General features: G+C 39.8%; 1 protein-coding gene across 1 annotated transcript; it reads right to left on the bottom strand.

The window, feature by feature from the left end:
- Window positions 1-466: 466 nt before the first annotated feature.
- On the bottom strand, window positions 467-21044 carry SMU1 (SMU1 DNA replication regulator and spliceosomal factor). The gene is made up of 12 exons (XM_065878893.1): window positions 20988-21044; window positions 17708-17918; window positions 15986-16138; window positions 14841-14951; window positions 11624-11752; window positions 9797-9916; window positions 8241-8357; window positions 7481-7608; window positions 6574-6700; window positions 4075-4242; window positions 2292-2444; window positions 467-983 (listed from the first exon to the last, which is right to left on the bottom strand). Exons 1-12 carry the CDS (start codon window positions 21011-21013, stop codon window positions 885-887), a joined length of 1542 nt encoding a protein of 513 aa, XP_065734965.1. The 5' UTR covers window positions 21014-21044; the 3' UTR covers window positions 467-884.
- Window positions 21045-21101: the final 57 nt, after the last annotated feature.

Below are 21101 nucleotides of genomic sequence, written 5' to 3'. Positions count from 1 at the left end.
TTGTTTGTACCTACTAATTGGGAAAATTAAAAGGGGGCATAAAAGGCCCACACAAGCAAACAAGCTCACTTTCTTGAAATGGTACCTAGCATAGTACTGTCGCACGTCAACATAGGCATTCCATATACATCTTTGGTTGAAACAGAAAAGAGACACCCACATGCATTTCCAAATATGCCAAAACTGAATTCTCATATAATGTATCCTGCAACTAGTTCTATCCATAAAATGAAGACGATATTCCCTGGAAAAGTCACAGCTAAGAAAAATGAATGCCTGGGGGAGGGCAGTGAAATGAGACGTCCTATGTGACACCTGACTTTACATTCAGTCTGTCCTACCCAGGAATTGACTTCCGGCTGTACTTAAGATTCAGGAATAATAATGTAGTGTCCCACCCTCTTCATCTGATTCTAAGTAGATATGTTAACTAGATGAGCACTTACTTACATTTAAAAACAAAGCCTCCAGAAAGGTGTAAAGTTTATTAACATCTTTTAAAAAAAAGATGGGACAGTAAACAGCTACTGAATTTGGGATAGTTCCTTATTTACAAGCTTTACTGCAGGAGGCCTGTTTTAATCAGCATTTCACATAATCAAAGGAGTACAGTTTTTCCCTAGAAATATCAGTATTTCACTCTCCAGGTAAAAGACTATTGAAAACATTGAGTGACTGCCCCAGTTAGAAACGGATAAGCGAATACCTTGAAAATATATAAAAAAGAGTAACTGCTACTTAAACATGAATTTTCACAAAATTATTCTTGTGCCTAATTCAGACAATTTACTTAGAAAAGCTGGCCTAAAAAAAAAAAAGCAACACATGAATATGTCTTCATTTTAAGTACATGCTCTCAAGCTAGTTTAAAAAGAAAAGTTGAATTAGGGTTTCCAGAGTTTTAGGAGTCCATCTTCACTGTAAGTAGCAATCAGGTTCTGATGAGGGTGATGTGCGATACCAATCACATCCTTCTCATGAACCTGGAATAGGTAAAGCACAGGATTAGGGTATACAGGTCTCTAACAAATCACTCTGAAGAAGCTTCCAGAGCTGAGTGGGAGGGAAGAAGAGTGAAGCTCCTACTTCTCACCAAAGGAATCAAGCCCAAGGCAGCCTCAAAGAGTGCTAACCAAACACACAAACCAAAAACTCAAACGAGGCTATCACATGGCTGATGACATTTTCTGTACTTTTCTTCATAATGTATAAATAACACTTTGAGCCAAACCACTCCTGCACTACAGTGGCTCATCATCACCATTTTATAAATATTAAGCCATTTTATAAATATTAAGCCAAGACAGTGGCTGAGACCAAACAATTCCTTCAACTCAGTGAACTTATTAGTATTTTCCTCAACTAGAGGACACCTTCCACCTCATCTTGTTTTGTTCACATCTTGGATCTATACTGGAGGCTTCACAAGGCAGACGTGCCAACAGTTCACTCAAGAACAGTTTGAGATGAGGTTATTCTCTAACAGAGCTATGTGTATAATTTTTTATACATTCACCGGACCATTTCTTTTTCCTCGACTGCAGACGACTTCATTTTCCCTGCCCAGCCACCCCTCTGCATTTGGGCTGTGGGCGGCATGTGACTAATTCTAATCAAAAAAGAATGACAAAGTAATATAAACAAACCACTTCCAGATGTGGGTCTTTAAAACATCCAGTATACCCCTTCAACTATCTTTTCTCCTTCTAAGATCTCGGGGGCCACATATTCCAAATGGCACAGCTAAAAGAGGAGGACGATGCAATTTATATCACACTGTGACATAGTAAGAAACTTTCACTGTGTTAGACCACTGACATTTAAAGATTGTTTGTTACAGCAGCTAGCATTAATTATTCCTTGTTACTGATTGAGCCCTCTTACAACACAAAGCTGCTTAAAAAACATAATCTGATAGGATAATATATAAGTAATTTGTCTTTGAAAGGACACGGAGAGGACTAGCTATATCTGCCACTCTCCAATCGCCCTGGATAAGGTCTAACCAATCTAGCTGGCTAGACAGGCGTGTTCCCTTCCTTCTTCTCTGCTTTATGTACACCCATCCTATCCACTTGAAGCTGAAGGCTCACTATAAAGGATGACTTTTCCTGATACAGGAGTTAATTCCATACAATTACTTATGGGCCTTTTTTTTATTTAGTGATAACATTTTTACATTTTTTTATACCAAGGTTCACACAGATAGTCTGGAAAAGGTTTACTTCAGAGTTCAGAAAGACATAAGCATTAACAATTTCTGTAGATGGCCGTAAGTCAGTAATACTTACTGTCAAAGTTCTCTCCAGTTTGCCAGTGACTGTGCTGAAACAGTAGAGCACAAAGTCCTCCCCTACACAGTAGATCCATTCACCACGGGGAGAGAGGGCACAGCAAACAAAGTCACCACCTTCTCTCTTACCAGAGCTGAAGCTTCTGACAATCTAGATCATTAACACAGCCCAAGGTAAAAATAAAACACCTGGATTAGCAACAGTTCTACTGCAGCAGTTTAAACTGACATCTTTATGTTACTTTGTACTTTGGTTTACTGTCATTTATAATTAGGTTACCAGTTCCATTCACCATGTCCTGAAATATTCAAAGGATAAGCTATCCTAAGTCAGTGGCAGACAGACATTTACAATTCACTTGTCCCAAGTCACCAATCCTACTCTTTAGTCTACTGAGCCATTTTACCCAGAAGCAAATTCGTTAGCATACACAATTTCCTAAATCAACATACTACTGGTTCTCAATGCTCTGTGGACCCATGCTCCCCAGTTTCCTCTTTCTAACAGAATGAGATGCCCTCTCCATTCATGATGGAACTCTGTCTCCAAGACCTTGCTTGCTCTATTTTACATACCATTAAGATCACCATAAATCAATGGAGAGAAACCAATCTCAAAAGGTTAAAAGGCTACATATTGTATGATTCCATTTAATTACTATTCTCAAAATGAAAAACTGTAATAATGGAAAACAGATTAGTGGCCGCCAGGGGCTAAAGCTGCGGGGGAAGGGTTTAACTATAAAAGTGTAGCACAAGGGAGTTTCTTTGGGAGTGATGAAACAGTTCTGTATCTTAATCGTGGTGGTTACATAAATCAACACGAGATGAAATTTCACAGAACTATTCATGTCCCACCTCAAAATGAATGCATGTAAAGACGTAAAATCTGAATAAGGTTTGTATGTGAGCTAACAGTGTTGTACCGATGTCAATTTCCTGGTTTTGATAACTGTACAATGTTTATGTAAGATGTTATCATTGGGGGATGCAGGTCAAGGGTGTACAAGAACTTTAAGTTTTGGAAAAGCCAAGCAGAAAACTAGGAAGTGGGCAACTATGGCTATTATGCAGTGTCCCAACAGGTACTGCAGACCAGCCATCTCAACCATAGGTTCGTCACTACCAATTTATCATTTACAGGGACTCAAGCAATGGAGAGAGAGTTCCATCCAGCCCCTGCGTCTTCTCCATGCTCAGCAGGATCCCCAAGTGCCCAGCCCAACATTTCAGTAGGATCACAACACATTCCCAGGGCTTGAGACCTCAACCTTGCTACTCCTAATGTCCCTGGTGCTATAAAAGTGAGGTTCCTTGGGAACCAGCAGGTGTTCTGATTATAAATACACATCATAAAGACACTGTTGCCCTTCTCCTATTCGAGTTCCACCTTAGATCACATAGTAGCTAGCAGATGTCCCAAGCTGGTAATCCATACACTGTATCTCCCTCACTCACACAGGGATTGTTATATCAAAATCTTCAGTGAGGTTCTGCAGGAGGCTTAAAGACAGATCAAGGTCTCATTTATCCAAAGGATGCAAAAGAAAGGGAACAGTATACAAACATCCTGGGGAAAGTAGATTAACTACTGAGATGCCAAAAAGATGTTTTGTAGACATAGAATTTAAAATATTAAATATGTGTCTGAAAAACAAATATAGTGTATATGGTTTTCCAAGTGGTGAACCCATATTTGGTTACTGAAGTGCCAGGACCAAGACACGCTGATTTGGGGACAGCCCACAGGGCTTGAGCAAAGGCACTTTCTGAGCACTCACCTGTCCCTGCATGTTCATGATGACCACTGTGTTTGATCTGTTGCAAACCACAAAGTGCTCTGGGTTTTTAGGAAGCAGTATCACACTGTTGACAGTGATGTCTGTCCCTGCAGTGCTGCCCAAGGATTTAAAGGTATTTGAACATTCTGTGGTCTTCATGTTCCAGATCTACAACACAAAAATATAAGGCATAAACATTTGGGGGGCGGAGGAGGAAGGTTAACAATTTCTAATGTTTTGCAGTTGAAAATTATATTACTAAAAAAGAAAAAAATTGACTCAGAAAAAAAAGCTTCTTACAGTCCAAATACCTAGCATTGCCATATACATAAGAGCTCCCCATTTGCTGATTAACTGGTATAAACAAAATAAAAATCAGAAAGTGAAATAATAAAACCCTTTTAAAACTTATGATCTTTTCCTACAAAATTTTCCTTGGCTGACAAGCTACCTATCTTTAATATCAGCTTTGTGTCAACACTGCTACTGTCATAAACAACCAGAAAGCTACCCTTCTCTGGACACCAAAATGAAATGAGGGTTCTTTAGATTTACATGCTCAGGACCCTGAGATTCAGACTTGGTAGGTCTGGAGTGGGATGTAGGTTTGTGCAATTTTTTTAATCTTTTTTTGTTTTTAATTAATTATGTGGCTGCGTTGGGTCTTTGTTGCTGTGCGCGGGCTTTCTCTAGTTGTGGTGAGCAGGGGCTGCTCTTCATCGCAGTGTGATAGCAGTGGCTTATTGCAGTGGCTTCTCTTGTTGCAGAGCACGGGCTCTAGGCATGCAGGCTTCAGTAGCTGCGGCAGGCGGACCCTAGTGCGCACGGGCTTCAGTAGTTGTGGTGTGAGAGTTCAGTAGTTGTGGCTCGTGGACTCTAGAGCGAGCATGTGGGATCTTCCCGGACCAAAGATCGAACCCATGTCTCCTGCATCGTCAGGCGGATTCTTAACCACTGCACCACCAGGGAAGCCCCTGTGCATTTTTTAAAAGCTCCACAAGTGATTCTCACCTTGTACTGAGAACCACTGCAGAAGTCACAATGTTAACAGACACACGTGAGGATCCATGAAGCGGAAGCTACTCTTGGCCACTTGTGTGACCTCTCCCAGTCCAACATTTCTTCTGCTAATAGTTCTCCACCCTAATGCTTTTCACCTGGCCCTTCTGAGCTACTATGAACTGAAGTGGTTAAATCAGACATCACAGTTATTAAAATCTGAAATGTGCTTAGAGAAGGGATGGACCAACTATTGCCTGGCATCGTCTGGACAGCACTCATTTCATGAGGTATAAAAACTTCAAAGGCATGGACTATGTTGTGTTTCTTCTGTGCCTTCAAAGGAACCCAGCACAAAACAGATGTTGAATGAATACCTATAGAGAGGAGGAAATATTTGCCCCACTAGTTGTCCCAGTATTTATTTTCTTAATAAATACTGTATCATCTACCCCAATCTCCTCTCCAAAGCCCAGCAGCCTAGAAAAGAAATGAACATTTCAGGGATCAAGAGTTCTAAGACTTCTAGGGTTTTCTGTCCAAAAGGTCAGTGAGATGCTTTACCCCACTTATTGCAGAACTAAACGAAAAGACCACAAAACAAAGAGACCTACACAAGCCACCTCCCAATGGTATTTTTACAAGTTGTGAGGCCCATATATTGATACATAGCACAAAGAAGGCAAACCGCATGACTAAAGCACTAAGAGCTCTGTGTATTTCGCCACCTATCCTGAGGAAGAGTACATCTCCTACCTTCAGGTTTCTGGTTCAATTCCCAAGCCAGAAGAAGCCACTGCAGAAGGTGGTCTGACTGTTAGGGATTTGTGTTAGAATGTTTAGGGTCTTCTGCCACGTAACACTCACTTACATAAGGCAATTTAAAAGCAGATCCAGAATGTAAATGGAGTGTCTCAAAGATCTCTAGCGATTTTCTATTTGGATTTCCCATCTTTTCTAGGAAATGAGGCCCTCTGTTGAAATAACTAAATCTCTTAAGGTACCAAAGAGCCACTACTTTCAGATGAGAGCTGAAGGCAATAAATAAGTATCTGAGAGGACTTGGTTCTACTCTACGCCCCTCCTGCTCCTCTTTAAATGCTATTAGAAAGGCCCCAATGTGGAGGCTCGAGGTGGGATGAGGCTGACCTATTTATTTAGCCACTGAGCTCTTCGTGAACTTGTTGCAGTGGACCGTACCTATGGCAAGATAGAATTTCACCACTGTAAATGGGGGTGGACTTAAGTTTAGAACTCCACACCTTTCCTCTTTTCCTACACATGATAGCATCTGTAAAATGCTTTTGAGATTTGAGGTCCCTAGGCCAATACGAATTACCACAGAATATTACTATTGTCACAGACTCACCTCAATTATGGCTAAAATACTTAGTAAAGAGGTTTAACCACCACAATTCTCACCATTATCACCACTGAAAACTCCTCAAAGGGCAAAAGTGGAACAGACACCCCAAAACAAACCAGTAGCAAATACTTAACCTTCACAGTGCCATCAGAGGATGCACTAATAATATAATGCCCATCCTGTGTAAATGTTGCTTCATTAACGAAGGAGGAATGGCCACGAAATTCCTTCAGGGTTTTTCCAGATTTTAAACCATGAATTCTATCACAAATAAAAGCAAATGAAAAGAACAATTAATATTCTATATATTATGGTTGGGACCAACTGTTGAAAGCATTTTAGATGAATTATAGAGCTCATGTTAAAATATTAAATGAAGAATGAGGGCTATGCAATTATGTATGCAGTATTATTTTCATTATGTCAAACAATCAAACAAAACCACAACAAAAGCTTTGCACCGAGACTGGAAGAAAATATGCCAATAATACCACAAGCTTCTGTTCAGCAACAAACTTCGAGGTCTCTGCCGGGTCCCAGGAATCTGTATTTGTCACATGTCCTCTAAGGTGACTCTGAGGCAGGTGGGTCCATAGACCACACTTTGAGAAATATGAAGTACTGCTATAATCCCTTTCTAATCTCTCTTCTAGGTAAAGACCCAAATGGACAACACAATAGCACTGTGTCAGCTGTACTTTGGGGAAATAAGGTCTCACATACCCTCACTCTCCATATAAAAGCATCCTGGTGAAAACATAAGGAATCACTAGTACCTCCCTGTAAGGCTTCACCATATTAAACCCAAGTGAGGGCAGTTTGGGGATTCTTTTTTTTTTTTTTTTTTTTTTTTTTTTGCAGTACGTGGGCCTCTCGCACAGGCTCCGGACACGCAGGCTCAAAGGCCATGGCTCACGGGCCCAGCAGCTCTGTGGCATATGGGATCTTCCCGGACCAGGGCATGAACCCGTGTCCCCTGCATCGGCAGGTGGACTCTCAACCACTGAGCCACCAGGGAAGCCCCTGGGGATTCTTACTTACCTAATTGTCTGGTCAAATGAGGCACTAAGGATCTGACTGCTATCCTTAGAAAAGCTTAGACAGGTGACACCTTTACTGTGTGCTCTTTCAAATCTCCTTAAACACTGTCCACTCTGAATCTTCCATACCTTTATTAAAAAAGAAAAAGAATAGTGAAAACCTGTAAATACTGTCCCACTCTACTCTGCAGAGCCAAGCAAGATGCAGTGCTCACTAATATGCTAAAAACAGCATTAAAAATGCATGCTAATAGCTGAATATGATATGTCTGGTTCACACAGTACAATGATAACTAGAATCCTTTGAAACTTAAGCCTCTTTCCTTTTAAATTATTAAAACAAAAATTCAGACTCTAAGTTCACTTAGCAGAGACCATTTCTGTATTTTATCTAGCCCAGGGGATTTTAACAGCAATTAAATACAAGCCACAGCTAATCAACTGCTAATCACCTGCAGACCACCCCATCCCCTAAGCACAACACACCATAAGGTGAGCCACAGTGGCACAGCAGAAAGGGCACAAGCAGATCTGGACTGAAGTCCCAGATCTGTCACTTACCAACTGTGTGACCTTAAATTATTGGACCTCCCTAGGCAGAGTTATTATTAGGATTAAACAAGAAAAACTAAAGTCACTGGCATAAAGCTGATGCTCCATAAAGAGCAGCTGTTATTAAGCAAAAAACCTATGTAGGACACTAACTCATTACAGAACTCTCAAAATGTCTACATACAAGAGTTCATGCCACTAACTCATACCTTGATTTTTCCATCTTGGGCACCAGTTGCTAACATTTCTGTATCTCTGCTGAAGCACATGCAGAGGACAGCATCATCCATCATCATAAAGTTATCCTGGGCCTGGTACTTAAGATCCTAAAGGAAACAATGATAAGCAGTTATCAAAATAACACAAAAACACCAGTTACCCCAGGTCTCTGCAAACTCACTAAAAGCAAGATAATTGGACTATGCCAACTCTAAATCTGCAAAGCAAATAGTGTCATGCACACTATTCTGATGAACAACTGATAATACTGGGAATAACGTTTTTACACAATTCAAGTAACTATTATAAAAAATGCAAACATATTAGCCTACATCTTTTGCTTATGATCCTTTCTAAGCAAAATTTCCCTACAGTACATATTGTACATCTTTAATAAATCTGAATTTATTTGTTTTTAGGGTATGACATGAGAAATTAATGTTTTGTCCATACTGTCAGCTACCTTTCCTAAAACCATGTATTGATTAATCTATTTATTTATTTTTCTTTTATCATCCATTACTGTTCATATTGAAATTTGTATATACATTTTTTTTTACATCTTTATTGGAGTATAATCGCTTTACAATGGTGGGTTAGTTTCTGCTGAAATATATTTTTTCTAAAGTACAGAAAGAGACTGCTTCATGGTTAAAAAAAAAGGTAAATTATAAAGAAATATACAATGTAGAAAGTGAAAATCACTCATAAATCCACTAAGCATGGAGTGGAATTTAGTACTCTATGATCAAGATTACATTTTAAATCAGGGGTTAGTCAACAAGTAGCTATTTGGGAAAAAGTTAAGTTGGATCTACACCAATTTTAGCACCCTAAACAAATGCCAGATGGATCAAAAATTAAACATAAAAAGAAACATAATGAAGGAAGTCCAAAGGTACCAACTTCCAGTTGTAAAATAAGTGCCATGGGGATGTAATGTACAGCATGGTGACTACAGTTAGTAATACTGTATGTATATTTGAAAGTTGCCAAAAGAGTAGATCTTAAAAGTTCTCATCACAAGAAAAAAAAAAAGCTTCCAACTATGTGTGATGATGGATGTTAATTAGACTTACTGTGGTGATCATTTTGCAATATACACAAATATTGAATCAGAAGCAATCCAAAAGAGAAATGGGCAAAGGATATGAAAAGACTTCACAGAATAGGAAATACTGGTGGCTTTTCACATATAAAAAGATATTCCACTTCATTCAGAATGAAACACAATTAGTCCTACAATAAGGTTAGAGTGGAAACAATAAGCAACTGCTTACATATACACATAGAATATTCCAGAAAAGTTACATAAGAAACTGGTAACCCTGAGTGGACCAAGGAAGGAAGGGAACTGACTGGCTGAGGGACAAGGTGGGGAACAAGACTCTTTACTGAATAACAGTTCTATTTTATAAAATGTTTTATCAGATGTACATATTACCCATTCAAAAAGTAAATTTAAATTGCAAAAATAACAGATAATTTAAAAACAGTAACAGATAATTCTCCCACTAGAAAAATTAATGTATTTAAAATACTTTACCTTCCTGATTTTTCCAGTCGTAAAATTCCATACTTCAATGAATCCATCAACAGACCCAGTAACCAGATACTGACCATCTGGAGAAAATCGAGCACACTCCACATGTGATTTCTGACCAAACTGTTTCAAATGAAACAATGAAACAGATGCACTTTTATGTAGTGGCCTTAAAACAATTCCCATTTTAAACTTTTGAGAGCTCTGTCCTAGCATAAAGCCATAGCTAGCCTGTATCATGGAGTTTGGGAGGGGTGTTTCTGTACCCAGACACCAAGAGATGCTAGATATATTTTCTCCAAACAGTTTAGCGTCTAGGCTCTCCACTGAAACTAGTTTTTGTTCTTGTTTTTGTTGTTTCTTTTTTTTAAATGAAGTTGGTATTTCCAAAGAAAAGCAAAAAAACTATTTTAGCAAGGGACTTAGAACAAATAATCCTGTTAACTCAAGCAATAAAGTTTTACCAGAATCAGCCACTGTTGGCATGACTTTCACACTCAACTAAATATGGCAAATGTTCCTATTTTTTTTTCATCTGGGGGAAAAAATTCTTTTTTCAAAATAAATGGCTATTTTCCTCCACTATTTTTTAAACGAATTCACTGCTTCTTTTCATGACCTTCATTTAATCAAGTGATAATGTGTGGCTGACTAACTCTAGGAGAACTGATTAGAGCTGACAGATTGTTTGCCTGGGAAATGTATCCTGAGCATTTACCAGCAAAGATGCTTCCATTAACAGATAAAAACTACAGAACGTTAGACAGATGGGAACAGAGAAAAGCTCTATTATGAGTTTCATTTTAAATGCCAAAAAAGGAAGTGTTTATAACAAAATCTTAGTCCAGCAGCATAATTATAATGGATTTCTATTTGTCGCAAGGTTTTAACCAGGGTAAATAAAAGTGCTGCCCCAAAATACCTTTACATGCAAAGCAAAACATATAATCCAGAAAAGACAAATTCAAAACACTAAGCCAAAGTCAAAGATTTGAGGAATATGAATTATTTTTAAATCTATAAATTCAATCAGAGCACAAACCCAGAAAGAAACTAATAAAAAGGAGATGCTAGGGCTTCCCTGGTGGCGCAGTGGTTGAGAGTCCGCCTGCCGATGCAGGGGACGCAGGTTCGTGCCCCGGTCCAAGAAGATCTCACATGCCGCGGAGCGGCTGGGCCCGTGAGACATGGCCACTGAGCCTGCGCGTCTGGAGCCTGTGCTCCGCAACGGGAGAGGCCACAACAGTGAGAGGCCTGCATACCGCAAAAAAAAAAAAAGGAGATGCTAAAGTAGCAAATATGGTTGTAATTCTGAGGACTGCAACAATTATTTCATTATGCTTTTTCTTAGAAAAGTCAAAAAACAAAACAAAAAACACCAAGAACCAGCCATCAAGGTGATAAAATTATTTTCCTCAAACACCACTCAAGCCCACTTTACAATCCATGCCTGGTACTTTGCCTAACATGTAGCAAGCAAAAACACAAATGTTGAACAGGACAAATATATAGAAATTTCATGGTTCTTAGTCCCAGGCTTAACCAAAGAGCTAAGCAGTCTTCCAAATGCAGGATTCCTTGGAGGAAGTCCAAGGGCAGATGATGGGCCAGATGTCCAATGTATGTCCACTCGGTAATACAGCTGAGGTGTGCCACTGCCTGGCTGCAGGGAGACCTCAGTGATCACCGGCAGCAACCATGAATGTTGTCAGAGCTGGAGAATGAGTTCTGCTCCCCAACCCAAGCTCCTGGCACAGGGCCTGGCTAAGCAAGCATACATTGAGTCCCCAACAAATGATTACCAACTGGCTGAGTGTCCAAGGATCCTACCTTAATATGCCTGCTCAGCTGCGTAGGAAACTTTTCTTCTTCCACATCTTTGACAGCTGCTTTGCCTCGGAACAAATCTATAGTCATACCAGGAGGAAGCAATCCCTGGTGCTGCTGCCACTTCAGTGCCTATGAGAAAAGAAATCCACTTGGGTGCTTTTAAGATCTGGTCCTGATTGTTCAGACAAAGCCTGAAACTATGAGCCATCCAGACCCAACCATCTTTGGCCATCCAAACACAACATAAGCTCGGCTATTCTGTGTCCTAGGAACACAGGCTGATCTCAGGGTAGAAGAGGACTCTGAGAGACAACAGGGCCATGTTTTTACACCTATTTTCTTATAGGTGTCTCTTATTTTAAATAAAATTTGAAAAACAGAAATCTCCCATAGTTCCAACATCCAAACACAGCTACTGTTAGCATTTCATATGTTACCTTGTAGTATTTTTCCCCTGACATATATGTTTAATTTATATAGCTGTAATTATACCATATGTAAAATTTTATATTGTTTTCACCTATCATTAGATCATGCTATGACATGACTAACATTTCAATGGCTGTACAATATATCCTATGTAGTGGATGTTTCACAGTTTATTTAATATATTAATGGACATTTATACTGCTTCTAATTTTTGCACTCATCTAAATAATGCTGCAGTGAACACCTTTGGACATAAGGCTTTTTCTATTATGAGCATATTCCCCATTTGCAATAGGTTCCTAGAAGAGGACTTACTGAATCAAGAAAAGAACACAAATGGTTAAGGCTCTTTATATACACTGCCAAAGTGTTTTCCCCAAAAGACACAACTTCAATAGCATTCACGACTGCATTATGGGGAGTAGAAAAACCATGGACTTTGAAGACAAATGGTCCTAGTTTGTCAACTATGCTATTCTGACTCCCAATTTCACCAACTAAATTCAGGGGAAAAGCCTAATTCCTAGAGCTGATGAAAGGAAAAAATAAAATAATATATGTAAAGTCTATATAACACAGGGACATGATCAATGTTGATTCCTTTTACCCTTTACTATATCAAGAAAACAATAATTTTGGATGTCACTTAAAAACTCTAATGAGTGGAAAGTTACGCCCTACTTTAGTCAATTCTCTGATTAGAGTTTGAGCTTTTCTGCATGTTTATTAACTACATATATTTCTTCTGTTAGCTGTTTATTCATGTTCTTCGCTCACTCATCTATTGTGGTCTTACTATTTTTCTTATCAATTTGTGAGCTTTTAATGTGATCAAGACATTGTATTTGTTGTTTATGTTCACCAAAAAGAATTTTTTTCCCAATCTACCCATTTTTTTTATTATAGCTTTAAAGCTTTCTTTTTATCTTAAGTTAAACTCTCAAGTAATGAAATTTGTTGACCTTTACCTTGGTGTTTACTCCCTACTCACAGGAAATCCTTCTCTATCAAGAGGTTTGATACATTGTATCACCGCCTAAGTTTTTCTATATTCTTAAAATACATAACTTTCACTCTATCTGAAATTATGCTTATAAAATATGAGAGAAGGCTCTAATCTGACATTTCTCCCCCATTCTAAAGTAGGTGCCCCAACACCATATACTTAATAATTCCTCCCTGTTCCTAGGTTCTGTGACATTCCCATTAACATCTATTGAATTCTTATAAATAACAGGATCAATTTCTTGCACTGCTGTTGCACTGGATGCCAAGTACCAAAATGATTCAAACTATAAACCTGTTAAAAGCTTCACTACTTCTAGGGCTAGTATGCTCTCAACATTCTTCCTTTCCAAAATTTCTTTGGTGAATATACTTCCAAGTTTATTTTTTCAAGTGAACACTAGAATTCTTCTGTGAAACAGTTCTAATCCTATTGTGATCTTTATTATAAACTGCCTTAAATCTAAGAAGAACTGGCATCAACATCAGTCTTATCCAGGAAAATCAATGTTTCACCATCTACTCAAATCTTCTTTCATTTCTCTTGAAAGCTTTGAAAGGCTTTTGCTTTTTTAAAAGGTGGAAATAAATCATGTATTACCCACAAAAGTTAATGCTAGAATTCTTATATTGTATGCTTATATTGTATGCTTATATTGTATACAATATAAGAATTCTATAAACAAAAGCTATAAACAAAAGCTCTTTTTTTCACTCAATATTCGAACTGGCCAGTGCTGATATGTAGAAATGTAATCAACTTTTGTATATTTTATATCTCACAACTTTACCAAACTTTTAAATTAATTCTATGATTATAGTTGAAATATTTAATGTTTATAAATACTATTAATTTTGTTTATTTCTTTCCAAAATTCATATGTTGCTTATTTTTCATATTTTACTTTAATGACTGGAGAACTTGACCTGTCTCCAATCAACAGGTACTCTCTACAGGCTCTTTACCCTTAGTCTACAGCAGCTTCAAATCACTCTCAACTTTAAAAGGAAAAAACAAAAATGAAAACCCCTCTCTACATCACCCCTATCTCCTTCCTTTAACAACCAAGAAAGGAACAACTTGAGAGATGAAAAGGGAAGCCAAGAAGAAAAGGGTTAGAAAAACCAAGAGAGGAGTTTCATGAAGACGAGTGGTTATCATGGTTGAGAGCAACCAAGAGCACAGGGAAGATGAGGTCAGAAAGGAGTCTGTACTCTAGGTCACATTAAAATTGTAATGACAATGCTAGTAACACTACTACTAAAAAAAAAGAAAAGAAAAAGAAACACCACCAGCAGCTACCAGTTACTGTGTGTTTACAAGGTGCCAGGCAAAATACAATTGTTTTAAGTACATTTTATCTCATTTAATCCTTACTACAACACCAAGATGAGTAACTGGGATCAAAAAAGTTAGGTAATATGCCCAAGACCACATAGCTGGTAAATGAGAGAGCTCAGATTCTAACTATGGTAAACATTTGTTCCAATTTGTTTTAGACAGTGTTCTGGCACGATGGTCAACAATGCCCTCAAGATTGGATGATAAATTCTATTGTTACCTTAATTCTGTCTCTAGAGTGTATGCCCTTAACCACTAATCTATACTGCCACTCCCAGGAAAGATGAATGTGGCATGGCACAGCTGTTGGTACAAGCAGCTCTACAGGTATTTCCCAGTTCTTAGGATGTCTGATTTCTTTAGCTCATACATAGACTTTATATGGTACAGGAAACACTACCAGGAGTTCAGAGTCATTTCAGTTCCACAGACTGTAATTACCTGACCCAGCAATGCCATGAGACGAGATGGAGGCACCACGCTGACTTCCCCAGCTAAGGCCTGGGCAATCGCTGCTCTTCTCTTCTCTTTGCTACTTCCATCGGGGTATGCCTGAAAAAGGAGCAGCAGTAGCATCATTTCCAAGAAATGGCAAAAGACATAAATGTGCTTATTTTTTAAAAAGTAACAGTAATCAAGCATAAACAGTCAAAAAAGAAAACATAAAAAGTTAAACAGAAGATTAATCAAACCATTTAGTTTTTAAAAACAACTTCTCAATTCTACCCACTTGCATTTCAAAAGTATGAGCTGAGAGAGAACTGAGGTCAGCCAATCCACACCATTATTTCTGAAAAGAGCCTAAGTAAACTATGTCAAAGCCAGAGTTGTTTTTCCAATTTGTGAAAAATCTGCAGAGCCAAGGATTCTTTTATATTCTTTAATAATTCTGTTCAGTCAAATGACTCCCAGCCCAGAAATTCTTCACCACCTCTAAATTAAATCCTGTCCTGGCAATCCAAACTCCTTCCTTTATCCTCACGGTTTCTGTGAGTTTACTCTAACAACTTCCCATTATCCAGTGCCTATTAAATTCTTCTTCCTCCTATTTAGACAAGCTTCTAGTAAAAGGCTGGGTGAAAAAGAATGAAACTATATATATATGGTTTTGGAAGAATAAAAGAATAACAATCATCATGCTCCAGTAAGCATAATCAGCTGAGAAGCAAAAACACAAGCTTTTAAGAACTAAAAGAACCAGGACTTCCCTGGTGGTCCAGTGGTTAAGACTCTGCACTTCCAAAGGGACAAAAATGCACAGTGAACATACCAGCAGTAGAGCAGCACTTCTGGGCCAGTTAAGTACGTGGGCTAATGTGGAAATGATACCAGAATAAACTGTCTACTTTTTTACTAATCAACACACAATCCTATATGATGAGGTGTGTGGTGGAGGGAAGGTCCTCAAATACTAAACAAGATTATTCTCTTTAACATATGCAAATTTCAACCAATGTAAATAAACAAAAAAGTATCATTTTCAAAAACTAAATCAAAAATACGAAAAGTATCCAATAAAATGTTTTAAAAAGATCACATTATTGCTCAAAGTTAACAACAGTTTCTTTTCATTACCACAGTCATACCTCTCGAGGATCGAAATAAGACCTGGCCAAGAGGTTTTCCAGATGAATATATCGTTCTGGCTGTGTTTGTTTTAACATAATCATGGGATCAGTCTGTCTCAGAAGAGATCTGGCAGCACCCAATTCACGGAGCTCTATTAATTCCAAAACAACCTGTATAATTGAAAGAAAATGGCTGTCAATGCATTCGCTTATTAATTTTTCTTTTTCAGTACTATTTCTGACATAGAAATGGCCTATCAAAATGATCTCCAAATCACAAATCAGGAAATGCCCCTTCTCCTTTTCACAAGTAATTTCAGGCAGACAACTACAGTAATTATAAAGTAATAACTTCAGTCCTTCATTTTTATCTACCAATCTCCTCTCCTCTACCAATCTCCTCTCCTCTTAGGTCTCTTACTCAGAATGTAGATGCTAGAGAAAACTAAAGATGGAAATATCTCTATAGGCTCCAGAGAAACCTTTCTCCAATTACCAAAATTTTCTTTAGGGAATTAACTAAACTCACGTGGACTGTTAAGAAACAAACCCATTTCCCTATTTTTACTTCAAACCACACGACATTCTTATTTCCAGAAAATCCACTCTGTTCTGTTATATAATAAGTAATTTTACGATCTATGTCCTGGTTTCCTGGCACACATCTTCTAAAAACCTTGGCATTTCCCCAGTGATAGAAATATCTTTGTTATTCATAAGCCCTCTGCATCACACCTGAGTTAGTGCTAAGGAGATGGCTCAGGACAAGGGCTGGCTATCAAAAGGACCAACCATATGATTAGAGGGTTGATGCTCTGAGCCAGCCCAACCCTGCAGAGGGTCAAGGAACTAGAATTTGAATGAAAAATCTCAATGGAGCTTCCTGGTTGGTGAATACTTTAATGTGCCAGGTAAGAGACAAACCCTAACTCCATGGGGGGAAGGCACTGGAAATTCTGGTTCAGTACCCTCCCAAACTTCACCCTATATGTCTCTTCATTCAGCTGGTACTGATCTTTCCCCTTGATAATAAAACTGCAATCATCAGTATGTCACTTTCCTGAGGTCTGTGTCATTCTAGTTAATTATCAACTCTGAGGGGGTCGTGGGGACCCTCAAATTTGTAGCCAGTTGGTCAGAAGTATAGATGGCCCAAAACCCCAAAGTGTGGCTGGTGTGTGAAGTAAAGACAGTCTTGTAGAGGACCGAGCCCTTAACTAGTGGGGTCTGCACTAACTCTGGGTGGTTAGTGTCAGAACTAAATTGCAGCACACTATTTGGTGTCAGAACAGTTGGTGTTAGAATAGATCATTCAATGGTCACTTAAGAAAGAATTTCAATTTGGGAAAATCTTGGCTTTTCCAAGAAGAGAGATAAAAATACAGAGTAGCTGGGCTTCCCTGGTGGCGCAGTGGTTGAGAGTCCGCCTGCTGATGCAGGGGACACGGGTTTGTGCTCCAGTCCGGGAAGATCCCACATGCCGTGGAGCGGCTGGGCCCATGAGCCATGGCCACTGAGCCTGCGCATCCGGAGCCTGTGCTCCTCAACGGGAGAGGCCACAACAGTGAGAGGCCCGTGTACCGCAAAAAAAAAAAAATAGAGTAGCACTCAAGCTTTGACAGTGTAAATTTTAGGGCTGTTAAAGCCCCATAATGCTTGAAGAAATGTTCACGGATGCTTTCCAGTCAGGGGGCCCACAATAAACCAACATACAGGGATCAGCATCACCCCCACTCTTACCTGTTCATAGAGGTCAATGAGGGTTTTGTCTGGCAATTTCAGAGATTGTATAGCCTGTAAAACAGTGTCCCAATGGCCGCTATTAATGTCAGCCACAAAACTCTCAATGCTGTCCACAGTATTCAGAGACACAGTAGTCTCTTCCTGCAAGGTGGCTAATGCCCGATGTAAACTGTTCTCCTTTAGGTACTGCATGATAAGACGGATCACACTGAAAGAAGAAAGCAAGTCATTCAGCTCATGGATCCTCACTCACCAAAGAGGTCACAAAATAAATCCCACCCCAGTTTATTTTTCTACACAACCATCCTCCTTTCACTGCCTACTTTCTGTTTCTTTATTGTGTGAGTAAAACTTTCCAAAAAATATCACAGAACCTAAGTTACAAGATATCATCCAGTCCTACTTCCAACTCAGAAATAGGAGAACTGGGGTTCAGTGAAGGGAAATAATTTGCCCAATGTCTCACAGTCAGCTAGAAAGCAAGTTAGTACCAAGAAGACTCTCTTACTTCCATGGTCACAGATCTTTTTATTATGCCAAGTTTCTTATTAATTCATATGATTACACTGTTGCACACTACAGTAAAATACTTTAAACCAAGTCTAGTCACTGACACAAAATAAGTGATTGGATGATTTGGTCCATTTTTCAAATGACAACAAAAAATATGAATTGAGACCTTCTTAAAAGGGATTTGTTGAACACAAATAAACAGAGCTATACTGTATGTAAAAGCAAAACAAAGCTATGTGTCCTCACTTGCAAAAATAACACCTACCCACCGCCTTTATTACCAAATGTTCAGGACAAGTGAAATAAAAACATGTGGATTCAGTTTCCCAAGGAAAAGAGGACCCAGACAATCTCCAAATACTCAGAGAACAAGCAACGGTTTTCAGCATGTGACACGTCATTTCGAGTTAAATATATATAATTAAAGCTTCTTTTTTTGTTGTTGTTGTTTTGTTTTGTTTTTTTTGCGGTACGCGGGCCTCTCACTGTTGTGGCCTCTCCCGTTGCGGAGCACAGGCTCCGGATGCGCAGGCTCAGCGGCCATGGCTCAGGGGCCCAGCCGCTCCGCGGCATGTGGGATCCTCCCGGACCGGGGCACGAACCCGTGTCCCCTGCACCGGCAGCCGGACTCTCAACCACTGCGCCACCAGGGAAGCCTGATATAATTAAAGCTTCTTGATCTTCGGCTTAGTGTTAAGGAGTCTAGTGAAGAATGTTGTTCATATAGACAGTAAAAGTTCACTTTACAGGCTATACTACACTGTTCTTCTCTTGCCTTAAAAGTAAATATGTGGCACACAAGATATTTCTACTGGACAGCACTAGTATCAGGGGTCACACTGTCCTGGTTGGAAGGGATTTCAGACTGGAATTTAGTCAATTCTCTTTCCCAGGAGAGAAATAATAATCAAAAAATAATAACCAATGTTTTCTATGTGTTCACTATATATCAGGTACTGTTCTAAGCATTTTGGATTCATTTACTCCTCAAAACAACCCTATGAGGAAGGCATTACTCTTACATCCATTTTACAGATGAGAATTTGACCAGGTAACAGAGATAAGTGGAAAAATGAAGATTCAAACTGGCAGCGTGGCAGGTGAACATACACCCTGGACAGGAAAGCAAACACCCTCTTCTTAAAAAGGGTTCCCTTCCTGCAGAAGGGAACTGATTACTGCTACTTACAGTAGTCTTTTCTCTCATGGCCCCTTTAAGAGATACCTGCTGTTCCAGTATCACACTGTCTTCCATAGCACGCTTCCATTTACACTCCCCAAATGAAACACCACGCTTGAAAAGAACTCATATTTGACACAGCCAAAATCAAATTCACGTCCTTCAAACACAGTGTAATACATAAAGAGCTAAAAGCTTTGGAGATAGGCTGGGATTTGAGTCAGAGTTCTGTCACTTACTGTGACTATGGACAAGTCAGTTAACATCTCTTTGCCTGTTTCCTCATCTGTTAAGAAAAATAACTACTCTGTAGGGGTTGGTCAAGGAGTTGACTACACTGCTTATAGTGTGACTAGCATGGAAAATACTTAGTAAAAAGCAGCAATTATTGATAATGAAAACATGCAGCTGGGAGAATGGTTAGCTCCCACTTTGATTCAGGCTCAAAGCGTGGAATCCTTTCCAACTCCTGCCCTGACTTAGGTGTCTTCATCGCCAGCACTCTCCATCACCCTTCTTTGCTTTACTTTTTCTCCAAAACACTTACCACCATTTGCTAAGCCTATTTTACTTACTGCTTTTGCCTGCTGTTTGCCTTCCTCAATAACAATGTACTTTCTATAAGGGCACGGATTTTTGTTTGCTTCGTTCACTACTATATTCTCAGGGTCTAAAACAAGTACACAGCAGACTTCAATATTTGTTGAATGAATAAACCTCCCTTCTTCCTATGGCAGACCTTGAGGACAAGTCCTCTCTCCCTTACACTCAGGACACAAATGATACGTCTGCTGATTTAATTATTAAGTGTTGGCAAGAGCAAGGTAGAGGATGGAATCCTGGAAAAGTTCACTAAAGACCTTCAGTCACTCATTAGCCCCCCTCTCCCCCAAGTCTATCATTCTCCTGGCCCAATTTCCACATTCTGTCCCTCCTTTGGGCTACACAGAGCTCACAGACTAACCAAAATTCAGCGCCACATGGAACTTCATAAAATAGCTAGTCTCTCATTCATTCCAAAGACAATCATTCATTCCAAAGACAATCATTGAGCCTCGACGATGTGCTAGGAACTGGGACTGTAATGAAAAGGAGCCCCTAGACGCCTACACAGGCTAGTAGGGAGGGCAAACGGTGACAATACTGGATTAAGTGCTGGGCAGAAAAAAGCAGAGGGCCCTGTAAGCACAGGGGAGGAAACAAACAACACTGCTCACTGGGGGCGGGAAGAGAAAGAAGGCCGCGAGTGCGGCCCCCCTGTGCAGATTAGACCGGAGTCCAGATTGGATGGTTAATTTGCTCAGTCACAGAGACCAGGAGTCGGCGAGGGCTAGAACTCAGGTCTTCCAGGCATGTCTTACCCCCAACCCCGCGCCGCCTCCCACCGGGCTTTGGGCTTCCCGTCCGCTACTTTCTTGTGGGCCCGCCTCCGAGGTAGCCAGATCCAAGAAGCTTCTTTGAGGGAAAGGAAATGCCCCTCCACTCCCCAGCCTCTCGAACGCCTCCCCCGAGCAGCTCCTACGACCCCACCCTTCGCCTCCCGGCCCCCGCAACCTCGCGAACATCCACCACCACGGGACTCACTCGGAGGACTCAATTTCGATCGACATAGCGCTATCTTCCCTGGCGCAGGGGCCACAGCACTCTCAGGCCCAGTGGCGGAACGCACCAGCGACACCTCCGGCGGCCCCCGTACGT

The sequence above is a fragment of the Phocoena phocoena genome, chromosome 6 (assembly GCF_963924675.1).
Source record: "Phocoena phocoena chromosome 6, mPhoPho1.1, whole genome shotgun sequence".
NCBI classification, from domain to species: domain Eukaryota; kingdom Metazoa; phylum Chordata; class Mammalia; order Artiodactyla; family Phocoenidae; genus Phocoena; species Phocoena phocoena.
This window is presented reverse-complemented; position numbering and strand designations above follow the sequence as displayed.